General features: G+C 38.7%; 1 protein-coding gene across 1 annotated transcript in view; it reads right to left on the reverse strand.

Annotated features, from left to right (window-relative positions):
• The window catches only part of DISC1 (disrupted in schizophrenia 1), a 191,150-nt gene continuing 176,860 nt past the window's right edge, over positions 1–14,290 (reverse strand). Inside the window, exons 13-14 of the mRNA XM_021390509.1 lie at positions 8,792–8,909; positions 1–2,633 (exon numbers count right to left, since the gene is read on the reverse strand). Coding sequence (XP_021246184.1) covers positions 2,485–2,633; positions 8,792–8,909 — 267 coding nt within the window. The 3' untranslated portion in view covers positions 1–2,484. The remainder of the gene's footprint in view (positions 2,634–8,791; positions 8,910–14,290) is intronic.

Raw genomic sequence — 14,290 nt, forward strand, 5'->3', positions numbered from 1 at the left:
TTAGTTAAAATAATATTTCTCTTTATTTGAAAGTTTTCTATCCACAGATAAAAGGCAGCTGATATGTTGCATAGTATACCTTCTTTGTTTTTGTAATTATGCTTATTATTCAGTATGTCTGAGAAGGAATGATTACTGGCTCTAACTTCCCACAACAAACAGTGGAGTTAATGGAATAATAAATTAAAGTAGTAGTAGTCCACATTATAAAATAATGTTAATAGGTACAAATATGATATGAATGATTGGTTCAGTTTTCCTCCTTCAGGTTCTTTAAGCGAGTGAGTGGGAATGTCTACAAAAGATTGTGCTAGTGAGAACATGAATGCAGTTGTCCTGGCCCTGGGATGGTTACAGTCCCTGTTGTTGCTGCTGCCTGGAGGAAAAGCCTCACACCTCAGCTGTGTCTGATCTTGGCTCTCAGGCACTCAGAGTTAAAGGACAAAGCTCCACACACCCCTCAGCATGAGGGAGAGAGGAGCTGCACAGCCTTAGTGCACTGCTTATCTGGGCTGTCATTGCAGTGGGCTTGTAGCCCTGTAACTGCTCACTGCTGGAAGCTTATGGTGTTAACCCACAAGCAGCCTTAGGAATACCACTATAGGAGAGATCTTTTGTTGTTTTTCCTTTTTTTTTTTTTTTTTTTTTTTTTTTAAACCTATGCTCATGTGGGTACCCATGAGTGTCTTCTGTCTGACAGTTGTCCCCTGTGGCCAGCCAGGGTTCCCCAGGTGGGCCAGGCTTTTTGTGAGCTGAATGTCAGTGAAACACAAGCTGCCACCTGGCTTGTTGGTTTCAGAAAGTGCCAAATCTACCGTGGGGAGGCAGGAAGCTGCCAGGGACAGTCCAGTAAAGCCTGGAGGAATAGGCCTGTCAGAGCAGCAGCAGAGCCCAAGAGACTTCTGTCTGAGACTGGGGGTGGGAACAGTGCTGGAGTTCACGCAAGGTGAAAGTCCAAGTGTCTTTACCACACCACAGATGCTGATCCATATATCATACAATGAAAAAGCCAACCATGGTCTGAATTACAGGGCTGTAATTCCATCCCAAGGATCTGATGATTCCAGGACCCACCTGAGCTCTGCTCCTCTGGATGCAATTATAACCCTGTTGTAAGTGGCAGCTGCCTGGCACTTTTTTTTCCATAACATTGAGGTAGAAGTTTCAACCAGAATTAAAACACATGAAAGAAAATGAACACAGTCCTAGTGGGCTAGTTATCCAATGACCTTCAAAATTTGCAAAAACTTTCACAATGTGGCTACAAAATGTGTAACTGAAGTAGCAGAAACAGTAATTTTTAAAATGTCATGCAAACAGTATTAAAAAGTACAATAATGAGTTGCAAGACACTTGTTTGATCTAGTGGCTTAAAAAAATGTGCCAGTGATAATTTGTTTGTAAGTTCTCCCTCTGCATTAGATGGCAGAAGCAGAACTTTGCGGTATCAGATGCTATCGGATACATTCAGGTATCCAAGTAAGAGTACACTATGAATTCCTAAAAGCTTTAACTGTGTTGAACAATGACCTAAATATAGGTCACTTGTATTAGCTGTCTTCAGTGGAACATTGCTTTCCTTTCCTATTAAAAATACATGTATAAATATGTATACATGTCTGTCGAGGAGAGGAAAAAAAGTATCTGCATTCCTCCTGAAGTTTATAAGGAAGATCAAAGTAATGTAACAGTAACAGTAAACTTTACAAGGCAACTTAAATGACACATTGTTCATACAATACTTCAAAGGAGCACAAATCATCAACATAGTACTTTTTGTGCGTGTGTTTTACAACCCTTGTAATACTAAAATGAGTTTATATTAATACCTAATGAAAATAGTTAAACTACTGCTGTAGGGGCTGCTGTTAGTTACCTCTACTGTACTCAATGCCATTGAGTAAATGAGCTTCAAATTTCTGTTAAAAGAACGTGGTTAGCTTGAATTTCATCCTGTTGATTTAATTATTGGCAGGAATGTGCAAATACATTCAGTGTAAGAAAGCTGTTAAAGCCAAAGGAAAAAAAAGAAGTTCTTATTCTTACAGGGTTTTTTTTTTGTTTTTTTTTTTTGTTTTTTTTTTTGAGAAATACTAGATGTTCCAGCTTTAGCACTACATTTTTAAATCAGGGGAAGAAAAAAACATGAGTAAGGAAGACAGATACTGTTTACAAGTCTTCAAGGAGAACATTTCACTGACATTAAAGGCAACTTTGCAGACTCACTTGAAATGTATCAATTTGTAATCTACACATTTACAAGGGATGCTCTGCTCCGAAAGCTGTTTCCCAATCTGTGCCAGAACATGTGAGCCTGTGTAGAATACTTCTGATGATAGACCTCCAGGCTCTGTTTCTCCATAATTGATTTAGTTATTAGTTATGCAGGGAGGGAAGAGATCCCTGAGGCTTGGTAAAACAGTATTCAGTTACTAAAAGCAGCCCTTTGCGAATTAATGTCATCCTACCAGTGCTTTCTGCTCATTATTCCTTCGAGTCCTGTTTTCCTGGACACCAGCTGTCACAGAGGAAGTCTCCAGCCTTTTCTTCTCCTGCCTCCCTGGCTGGCTGAAGTTGCAGTAGCACGGTCTGGAGCGTCTCCTTCACCACCTGGATCTCCCTCTGTAGAGACTGTGCAAGCTTTATTAAGGAATAATTCTATAGGTGATTGGCAGCTCCTTTTCTCTTTCCAAGTTATTTAATAAACTGTTGTTCTGCTCCCACCAGATGGCTGGGATACGTAATTGTAGCTTCAAGTTCTTCCAAATCGTTTGGATTAAATATTAATACATTTCTCTCACTTGCTTTAAAAAAAAGAAATCCAAGCAAAGTTCTCAAGTAGCATTATTTAGCACTTATAAAATGGGGAGGGGTGGAGGGATACTGCTTGGATACTGTTCTCATGGGAAGGAGGGAGATGAAGATGTTGTACTGTGAAGGCAGCAGCACAAACTGTTGGTTTCCTTCTGGATACAGGGTGGATTTTTAAGCTAGAGACACAACCAACAACCATGTTTCTGTGAATGAAACCTAAGGCCATCTTTAACCATCCTGAGGCTAGTGTTCCCTGCTATACAGATACAACAACAAGGCAAGGACCCCAAATTGGGAACATAAAGGGCTCAAGGGAGAAAGAAATAAGCTCAGCTCTGGAAGTAATTCACCAACAGGATTTATGAGACAACCAGAAATGCACTTTTTCATGGGAAATGAAATAGGTTGACACTGAAACAACTCACTTTCGAAAACACAATGCAGAGAAAGAATAATGAACAAGGACAGGCTTTGTCTGTTACGGAGACCATCCTTTATGAACTGTTGTTTTACCCCAACATGATGTCAATGCAATGTCAAGAAAAGAAAGACACCCTCAGGTTATGCATCTGTAAAAAGTGAGCTTCTACCTTTGAAAAACTGTGTGTACAGAGAACCACAGGAAAGCTGTGCAAAACACTGCTATTTCAGGTAGTCATAGGCCTTTGAAAACTTTTTTGGCTGCTTTTGATTCTGCTATCACTTCCTCAGCATTTCATCTCTGTGTGTTTACACGTATTCAGTATGATGATTTAATTCATTCTCCAGGAGTATTCATGCATATTTCTAATTTCTGGACAGCTCTAATAATGTGAATGGGTTCTGAGTACTCACAAGCAGTAACAGCAGTACCCACTAAACTGCTCCTTATCCTAGGATCTCAGAACACCGTGCAAGGACAAATTAATTACACCTCACAGCTTCTCTGAAGTAAGAAACATCATTATTCCCTTATAAGTGCTCCTGGACTGTCCACCACTCTGCAATTCAATCAAGAGGCTCTGCTGAAAACCTGATTGGGAAAAGAGAAATTCTTCAGCTTATGAACACCATGAGGCCTCTGGAATTTAATTACTTCTGATGTGCAGCCTCTGACTACATGCTGTTATTTGTAATATCCCAAGCAATTACAAAATTCTTTTCAGGTTTAAAGAAAAATAGAAACATTTGAAAAACTGAAGGATGGGAAAAAAAATAGGGAAAGAAGCTCTTAACCAATAGAAAGAGAGGGGGAACAAGAACAATGACTGTATAGCCTCACCTACAGCAAGATTCAGTAAACTCTATGTGTTCCAATAACAGTGTAGTGTTACTCATAACTCCACAGTAAGCTGTAGATCAGTAACTGTCAAGCAAGTCCTTATGGCTAGGAAAAATACATGACATAAGGCTGACCATGGAAATTTTTTTCCAAGTTACAGCAGTTACGTTTGAATACCCAGCTTCATCATTTAAAAATGCAAAAGTAAAACATGCATTTGTATGGGTCCATATGCAAATGTCTCCCTCATGCTTGAATTCTCTATCCAGTGCTGCAGATGTTGAGCCAGTATCAAAGGCAGGAGCCTAGAACAAGTTTCAGCAATGTATATGTTCTGGTCCTGTTATCTTCCAGTAAAAAATTGGCAAAATCTCTCCCGTGTCTCGTAAGTAGTAAGTTAAAGTACTTGGAAACAGTGTCACACAAATCCAACTCATTATCTGCAATAACAATGCTACTCTAATGTAGTCTTGAAGCTTTTCACCTATTTGACTTTGTCTCTCTTTAAAAAAGTCTTGAGGAAGATCTGTCGGGATCCTCCTGAGGAAGGATATTTGAGCTCACATCATAGCAGAATCTATGATTTTCAAGGAGATAAAAGCAGAGCTATCTAATGATTGTAGAGTTGCTTAATTTTTAGGAAAAAAAAAATGGGCCATTGGTTCATCAGCACATCTTCTGTTCTCTTAGCATAGATGTTTAGAGGAAAGGGACAAAAAGCAGATACTACAAAACAGTTGTCTTCCTATAGGAAATAATAGAAACTGACTATACTGTAAGACAAAAGGCCTTAGAAAGGGCTGAAAAGTTGACTATCATAGGGCTGAGATAAAGGAGATTAATTTTATGGGATTTTAGAGAATAACGGCAATTTGGGACATCTGGAAAGGAAATTGAGAGCAGAAAAAAAAAATCAGAAACAGTTTTTATTACCTATTGTGCTTGTTTTTAGCAGCTGAGTGCTACAGTGGCTGGAGACAGCACCTCACCTAAATGTCACACTACGGTGGTAGTGAATCCACATCAGGAATTTTCCACTTCCCTTTTCCATTCATCTCTCCCTTCTTCTCACAGCTATAAGGCATAGTTCTACAAAATAACGTAACGTTCCTACTTAACAGCAGCAACAAAAACCAGAGTCACCAAAACATTTTTAAAAACTTTACCTTTTCAGTGATCTGGATATCAGCTGTCTCTGAAACACTTGCTCTGGGGCGATACAGAAGGCATGTGCACCAAGTGCATGGGTGGAAAAGCACTGACGTACCTCCATCGCAGCACGAACAAGAAGAATGAAACCACATTCTCTCAATGTGACACACTGGGAAGGGTCAAGTCTCCTGTCATCCAAAAAAAAATCCAAGCACATACCATCGCCAATTCTCACTCTTGTGGGATCCCAACTTTACTTACAAGTTCATTCGGTGAGATTACTCAGTGAAGTACAGTCAAGGACTGAATTCTACACCACTGGTTCTGTGGAAAATCTATACTGGTGTAAAGCAGGATATACACAAGAGCCCGTCACAGCATAACAGTGAAGGACTGGCAAAATAACTTCTAGTGCCTAATGAACATTTAGGGACAACATTCTGCTTCCAAAAAAAAACTGCCTAAAATGTTCACTTTATGCCAAGGCATGGAGAGTCTGCTTTTCAATAATAGTCCAGCCAGCTCTTCTTCCAGCAAAAGTTTTTTCACCAGGAAGATCATGCATTCACATGCATTCAAGTTGTCTATCAAAATGCAACTGCTAATTAAGAACAAAAATGACTGTGAAATTGCAATATAGGTTCCATTTAATTTTACTGGGAATTCCAGGCCTTTACTCTCAGGAAAGGAACACCTCTCATCAGCTCTGCAGACACAAGAATGAGTCACCTCTCCTCCTTTGGTTTTCCCAATTAATGATGTGGACTGTTTTCTTACACTTTCCAATGATTAACTGTAATTGGATGTTTTGTGGGTTTATTTGCCTATCCTACACTGAATTTAGCAAATATATCATAGTGCTAGAGATGTGCTCTTCTCCTCCTTCCCCTCCATTGTTTGATGCTTTTTATACAAAAGTACAGATTAATATTTGCTGTGAAAAGCTTCAATATTAAATGAGAATCCCAAGTGGGTTTGTGCAAATACTCAAGACCAAGAAATTTCACTAGATTTCTCTTTTGTGCAAGTCGTGCTGGCAATTACAACTGCCAGCACGGTTGAATTAAGTGTTTTATGCCATCAAAATGCAGAATGAAAAACAATGACATCTGGGATTTTTCTTCTTATACAAACTTAATTATTAATCAAAGCTGTGACACACGCTAAACATTGGCAAATGGCTCAAGAGCATCAGGAATTTGTTTTTCTCCTGAAGGTCTTTAAAAGTATTCTAATAACAAGACAACAAGACTAATCTATGTCCTCATAGCCCCTTAGTTAGATTTTTGACCAGTTTTACCAGTTTGTAATATGTATATGTAAGATATCTTTTGGGGGGTGAGAAGGGCAATCTGCTGATGCTAATGACTAGCACCAATCTCAGTGCTGGTTCCTGCAACATACGCAAGTTACTAATGAGTAAATGTTTATTTTACAGGCATTGGGCAGTTTTTATTTAAAAAAACCACACAAAAAAACCAATCTACAGGTCTGTAGTGTTGTGGTAACTGTTCTCATTCCTTTTTGAAGTATGGCACAGTGATTACATGTACCAGATGGTAACATTTTATGCATGTTGGTCTGGACTACTTCTGAAATAACAACTGAATGTTAATGAGTGGTAGCTGAATTGCTGAACTGCTTCTCTGTATGTCCCTATGTTTTAAACATGGTTTCGTATTTTTCAGCTGATGATCTTGCTAGGAGGATCAGGATATCACAGGGTGTACATTTATTTAGATAATGTGAGCTGAATTTCACCAATACAGGAAACCAGATCTGTATCAGACAACTGTGGCTAAGACGGAGTTTAATCTACAGCTCTTCTCAACTTCCAATGACTAGGTTTTATCTTCTCAGCTTACTTTTGCAATTTCAGCAGCTACAAAGAAACGTACAGGGTCCATAGAAAATACAGCTAAGTGCTACGTTATATACTTGCAGTATATTTGCTCCAAGAATCAAAAAAGCAGGTTTTTTTTGTTTTTTTTTGTTTTTTTTTTCCCAGCGTATTGCACTATGCAAACAGTAACCATGATCAGACCTGTCTAGGTAAACAAGTCTGAATGTAAACTTCAATCGACTGCAAAGATAAAAAAAAACCCTATAAATCTAAACCTCAGTATTCTACTAGAGTTAAAGAATGACGTTCATTTGAGAGCAAACATACGTAAGGGAAGGAAGGAAGGAAGGAAGTAGATGCTGTGCACATACACAAGATACATACACACAGGTAGTTCTGAAAAAGAATGCTCATAAGCAATGTTGGAGGGAAAAACCTGCAACTGAGCACGTATGCTGCAAATATAACCCATGCAATATTGAAGCTATCTTTGTGGTAAGTGCAAGAATGCATCTTTTTGTATATTGAAATGCTTAGAAAAGAAACATTTGAAGTAGTGGCGAATTAGTGACTGGATTTCTCTTCTCCATGCAACCCCACCCCAGTTGCCTTTTTTTTTCTTTTTTTTTTTTTCTTCAAGGCTTACCATGCTGATACCTTTAAAATCTGGTTTCTAGAAAGCAAGTTTTGCAACAGCTAGAAATAGATGCTCAGTTACCTAGAACAAGGTAGTATTTCCATGTGTTCTACTGATTCTTTTCTCTAGTTTTGCTCTGCACTCTTTCCTGCAGGATTGCTCACTTCACCTTGGGAAGAACTGAGTCGCTTTTGGAACCATCATTACCTCAGCTCACCTTCAGGTTTCTGTAAGGGCAACTCTGCTCATCTCTCCAAACATGAATGCACTCATCCTTCTTCCTTATCTACTTGTCTACCACCTCTTTTCCAGTAAAAAGTAACCGGGTATTCTAATCTTCTTTACTCTCACTGGTTCTTCTCTTTTTCCTTTCTTACAAGAACAAAACCTCATTTGTAGAGAGTTTTTATGAAAGTCATAAATTAAAGAAATATTCTAAGCCATTAAATTTTGAAAAATTTCCACAGATGAAGGCCCAACAAATGCCTCTGTAAAGGTTAAGCTATCTTCAATCAAATGAAGCACAGAAAGAGATGAGTGTTTTATAAGACATCTCATCCAGCTACTTGCACTGGAGTGTTAGAGGCAGACTAGATTGCATAGAATACCGTATGATGCCTCTGCTGGCAAGTTTTTTCAAAAGAGAAAAAAAGCCAAACTACATGTGACCATATACACATCCTGAGTCAACGATGTAGAACTTAATTTAACCAAATCATGCTGAGAAATGCATGCACGTGGATGCTTGCATTCATGCAGTTTTTGGTAGGTATTCACTTATGCGGGCATTACTGATGAAAGGATTGTAACAATTTTTTTTGTAAATATAAAAGCATTTCAATGCCTAATCTCAAGAACTAATTTTGGTTTAAATCAATTAAAGCTAGATCAGACCACAGTGAGAATGCACTGTAGGACAATTTGTTACAACAAGAACTCCCACTTTAGCAAGACAATCAGTTATATCTGTCTTAATATATCTAATCTACATTAAGAACTCTACTCCATTTGAATCTAAAAGTATTTCACATCATACGTACTTATGTAGATCGATACTTATCTATAGATACATCAAAAAGGATATGAATAATACCTTCATCAACTCTGCACACTGAAGTTCGAAGCTGGTCTTCCAGATGCACCAATTTCTCACTTATTGCTTCACATTTTTCTCCCAACTCTGCAGAAAATACGAAGAACTCCTACAGGAAGTGGAAAAAGGAAAGAAATCATGTTTGTTGCCAATTGTACTTTTCTACCTAATATTTGCATCAAACTAAGGGTGAAAATAAAACATTACTGGGGGATATGATGTTTTGAAGCGCTAAGATATTGTTTGAAACCTAACCCAAGTTAAAGAAATAAAAAGTTGTTACTATACAGTAATTTGTTGATTTATATGGATTGGAACAAGCTTGCGGTCTTACTCTATTTCCCATCAGAAAGAAATCATGATCTCACTTTCAGCACAGGATTAAAGGAGTGTGAAGACTGAACTGCTCTCTCTCTTCCGTGTTGTCTCACCACAGCAGGGAAGGGAAAACGCACGCTAACTACACCATTTAGGTTCCTAAATTTCAAGTTGTTTTTCTAAACATGATGTACACATTTAGGCCATTTCAGCATTTCACAAAGCATCGCTTTTGGCATCTCATATAACAACAAAGATGTACCTGCTGTCTGAGGAAAAATTTGGCTAGGATACTTAGGAACATTGCTCAACTGATCAGAGAAAACACATCAAATTCTTAGGAAACACAAGATGAAACTACACTTCGTTACTACGTGCAACAAGTATAAATTCTTGAAAATAACGGTTGTCCACTTACAACTTTATATAGACAAATGCTTTTTCTATTTTAAATTGAATATTCTGAACCCATTACAAAGTCAGTTCCACAGATTTGTTTGCTTTTGGTTGTACTGAGCTAAGATAATTTGTATATTTTATATCTAGTATTGACTTCCTCTTTGAGAAATGACTCAGGCAAGTGTCCTATTTGAGTGGAAAAAAATCAAATAATTTGTACATCACTGAGACTAGCCTCTGCCCGTCCCCACCCCTCACAAGGCACCATAGAACTGTCTACAGTGAATGACAGGGGGTATCTGTGAGGAAAAGACTATGGTGTCAAGATGAACTTCTGCTGGAACTATGTTGAAAAAAAGTGGATCATTCATCAGCTGGAATCCAGATAACTGTATTTCCTCTAGCTGTTGTGTATGTACTCATCTATAAAGACAGCTACACATGTGGCCATATACAAACCTCAGAAAAGGAGTTCTTTGCACTGAACTGCTGATGTAATAGCAGGCATCATTCACTATTTAAGAGAAATGAAGCCTTCAGTCAATGAAATCGTGCTAGGAATTGTTGGAATGCTGCCCATTGTGAAGCACTCTCATTTTTGGTAAACACATTTACCAGTCCTCAATTTCATGCTACCCTTACAGTTTGCATCACGTGCTGCGTACAGAGTCAAATGTCAGAAGAGCTCTGCTTGCTGGTACATCCTCTGTTACAGCACAGGGCTCTGACCTTTCTGCCTTCCTATGTTTGCTGCCAGACACAGCTATTGAGCAGACTGCACGGGGACACAATAAACTTCAGCTCGAAACCTGGACAAGTGAGCTGGGGAGAGGTTATGCTGCAAATGCCCACAGATTAGATGCTGGGATACACACAAGAATCAGTTGTCTGAATCTCTGGTCAGTGCAAGAGACCTGAGCAGCCACCTTCAGAGTTGTTATCAGATATCAGAATTTACAACATAATTCAATGGAGTCTATGGAAGTAAAACTGCCCCACTCTTTTTTTAAAGAAAGAATTGGGGAAGAAGAAGATACATGTTCTCCCTATGCCAACTAGAAATGTCCTTGTTTCAGGACTGGGGTCAGAAGATGAGGAACAGTCCTCCATCCAGCTGCTAAACTGTTATTCAATACACCAGCAGGACTCCATATGTTTTCAGGAAGTGGGATAACCCAGGCAATTTATATCAACAGAAAGCTTTTAGGGAATCATTCTATGACACGCATACAAGAGCAGATGACAGTTGTCTAAAAGGACCTACGTCTCATGCTAGAAATAAAAGATTCAGTAAATTGTAAGTAAAACTACTCCAAAAACACATCCAAAATGATGACCATTCAAGACAAAGCTCCACATTCCGAGCAAAGATTTTTCTTTAGCAGTTCCTCATAAGAAAATCAGATCTTCACACATCTCCTATCTCAAATACATGAGAAAAACAAGACAAAAAATATGCAGTGTTACATCATCATTGAAGAGTTAATTTAGGAACAAACTCTTAAGGGTTGCTCTGACAGACAAAAGCCATAAATGAATTCAAATAAGGCTCTTCCTACAGATTGTGTACTTAGGAAAAATGAAGTAGTCCTGTGCAGATGCTGAAGAAATGATATCTTACAGCGTCACATAAAAAGCAGAGTCCAGCTCTTGCAACATCAACGTATTGCATACTTTTGCCTGATCCATTTACTGCTTTTAGTAAGGGGATACTGTTGACAGCAGGACAGTTTGTCCATATAATCAGTCAATGAATTAGTACTGCCACCAGTTGCTCTAAGAGAAGATCTACGTACTTTCTCCAGATTAAAATGGCCCTCGTGTTTCCTGACTAGTAAACGTAAGCACAAGGAGTCACTGAGCACTTAATCTGAACGATAAGCACACTGGCTGCATTTGTCTAGCTCTGCAGTGAACTTCCACAGTCGAAAATATTTCCTTAATCTGCATACCAGTGAACAACAAGGATAAAACAGGCCTTTCAGACCTACACCTTCACTGACCCTCAGATGGGATGAGAGATACTGACAAGAAGAGACAGCATTTAGAGACACGGTTGGCAAAAGAGGCTCCAAGTTGCAAGTATGGCCTAGTTCCAAGGTCCTCAAATCCTGAAAACTTGAGATAAAATATAACTACGGCTTGAAAGTCACAGTAGCAATGCAAACGGGTGACTATATTTGCTGGTGTGCGGCTACCCAATCTGATCTCATGTTTGATATTTTCTTTTCCTTTTTAAATAAAACTTTATACATAAGTAAAGAAGAGTCTCAGGAATGATGGAAGGAAGGGACCCATGAACAAGACCCCAGGCCCCAAGGAATTCGGGTTAATATTCATTTTGCAGCAAAGTCATCTCATGAAGCTTTGTATTAATACTAACCCATGTTTTGGGGTTCTGCATTGTTGGTCTCACATTGAACATGCTCAGGAATAAGATTCTGTAATCATTACAGCTATAGGCATTAATTTTTCAGCTTAATACTTAAGTTCTCACTTAAAAGTAAAATATCTGTTCTATCTCATTTGTAAAAAAACATAGTAAATCTTCCTGAGTACATAATGAATTGCCTAAAAATGCAACAGAAATCCTGTTTACTTTGGAAACTAAGATAAATGAGAAAATGAGTACCAGGAAAAACTGCATGCTCAACGCAGAATTGTTCAAACAATACAGAGAGGCAGGAAAATCTAACTAAGTAAAAAACCAATTAAACTCATTTAATTACTGAACACTTGAAACCTATTTAATCATAACTGCATGGCTATGCCTGCTCTGCAGTGTAACTACAACAACTCCATAATTTAGGTGTTACATTCCATTGATGCTAAACTCCAGATGTGAACTCTGCAGCTTTAATATAGCAATAATTGTGTATGGATAAACTATTTTTTCATCTGTAAGACAAAGAGTTGCCTTTTCAGTTGAAAGGGGAAGTTCCTCCATAGTTTAGACAAAAGCACTGTTTCTCAAGAACATACAGACATCATGTGAAACACACAGGAGGTCCATCCCATAGGTTGTGATTTTACAGTATACACGAATGGCCTTTTTTATTTTGGATTGGAAGGATGTGGCGGTACGGATAGCTCTAATTTTACTTTAATATCAAGAGCTCTACATGAGATGGCAAAAATATACTGCTCTCATAAACATACGGGAAAAATTCTAAAGATTCAAATAATTCCACAACTCTCACCCCCAGATCCTCTTACGAAATAAGCACAATAACCCAGAGAAGTAGGAAAGATTCCTTTCAGTGCCTTCTGCACCTGATAATATTGCTGGTAGCATTTTTGTTTGACATTTGTCCATGTCAGTAGGGAAACCGCTGGCAGTGACACACACACTATTGACAACATCTGCTGTTTGGCACTGTATGCTGATGGACAACACTTCAAGACGGAAGTTGACTCTGCCTCCAGCTCAACACGTAAATAAGATACAACTCATTCAAGCTTGTAAGTGATGTCAATGCTACCAGCTACTGTAAGTCTCAAGACTTTAGTTACTTCTGCACTAACAGCAATTCTAGGAAGCAACTTGGAGAGAGGGAAGCAGTCAAGAAAGAGCTGAGATGCAATATTGCTTAATGGATTTTTCTGTGAACAGATGAAGTAGGTGGTTGGGATTTTCTTCTAAATCCTTAAGCAAGTAGAAATGGTACCAGTTAGGATGTGATTTTTTTTTTTTTTTTTATGGGGGTAACTGAAGAATTTCTCTGCCTTCTCGCACAAAGTAGAAATTAGAAATCCTCCCTCTGTCCCAGAGATGTGAGAAACACAAAGAGCAGACAATGCTCCAGCTGCTGCACAGCATCAGTGCACTGAATTAAGAGCAGAGGAAATGGCTTCCACTTTAGTCTTCTGCATTTCGTATTTACCTTTTTTCAAGTCATTTTAGTCACCTATAGTCAACAGCTCCTCAACAGCATTACTCAAGTTAAATGTTTAATCAGCTCTTCCAGTGCAAATATACCTTCTGTGCTCTCTTGAATCCAGTTCAGCAACTTTGTACAGAAGAATCAGTATTCCAGCAGCTAGATAAATCTAACTCTACTAGGAATTAGAGTGTGTATTAGTATGGTTGTTGGACTGAGAAGCAGGATTCCAGATACATCCTGAAAATCTGTTCTTCCTTCACAGCAACGTGGTAAAAAGGAGTTGCTTTTCTTCAAACTAGCAATATCATCACCTCAACGAAATATGTAAAATAAAAGCCTTAGAAGACCTGCAGAACATCATAGCCAGATTTTTTTCACTAAAAAAAACGCTCTCTCTACCCAAAAAAATCTTCTCACTACTAAATCCTCTCTCCCCCATAAGAGTTAAAATCATTTAAAGCAATATAAATAACTACAAAATGCCACCCTTGGAGACAGATACTTCTTGTTATGGCACAAGGCTTAGAACAGTGACTTATTGTTTGCAGAAGTGCTGCATGCTTGCCCTCACTCCTCACTGAAGTTAATGGAAATTGTGAGCATTTGAAACTCCAGAAAGTCAAGCTAGGGCACTTCTTAAATCATTTCTAGGAACAAAATGCAAACATCCATATGCTTGTCTTGCTTGAGCAGATGTTTCTGTCACATACAGGCTGTGCGCACATGTCCTAAGTTTGTGAGCAACATACCCATCAAGTGTCCGAAGCACAGCTGAAGAAAGCTTTTGCCTCTGCCCTGCTCCCAGAATTCCTGCCGAGTGCACTGTTGGGGCTGGAGTTGTGGATAGGAGGGCAAAGCAGACACTGATAGCAGGCCGAATCTCAGACTC

This window comes from Numida meleagris, chromosome 3, assembly GCF_002078875.1.
Source record: "Numida meleagris isolate 19003 breed g44 Domestic line chromosome 3, NumMel1.0, whole genome shotgun sequence".
Classification (NCBI taxonomy): domain Eukaryota; kingdom Metazoa; phylum Chordata; class Aves; order Galliformes; family Numididae; genus Numida; species Numida meleagris.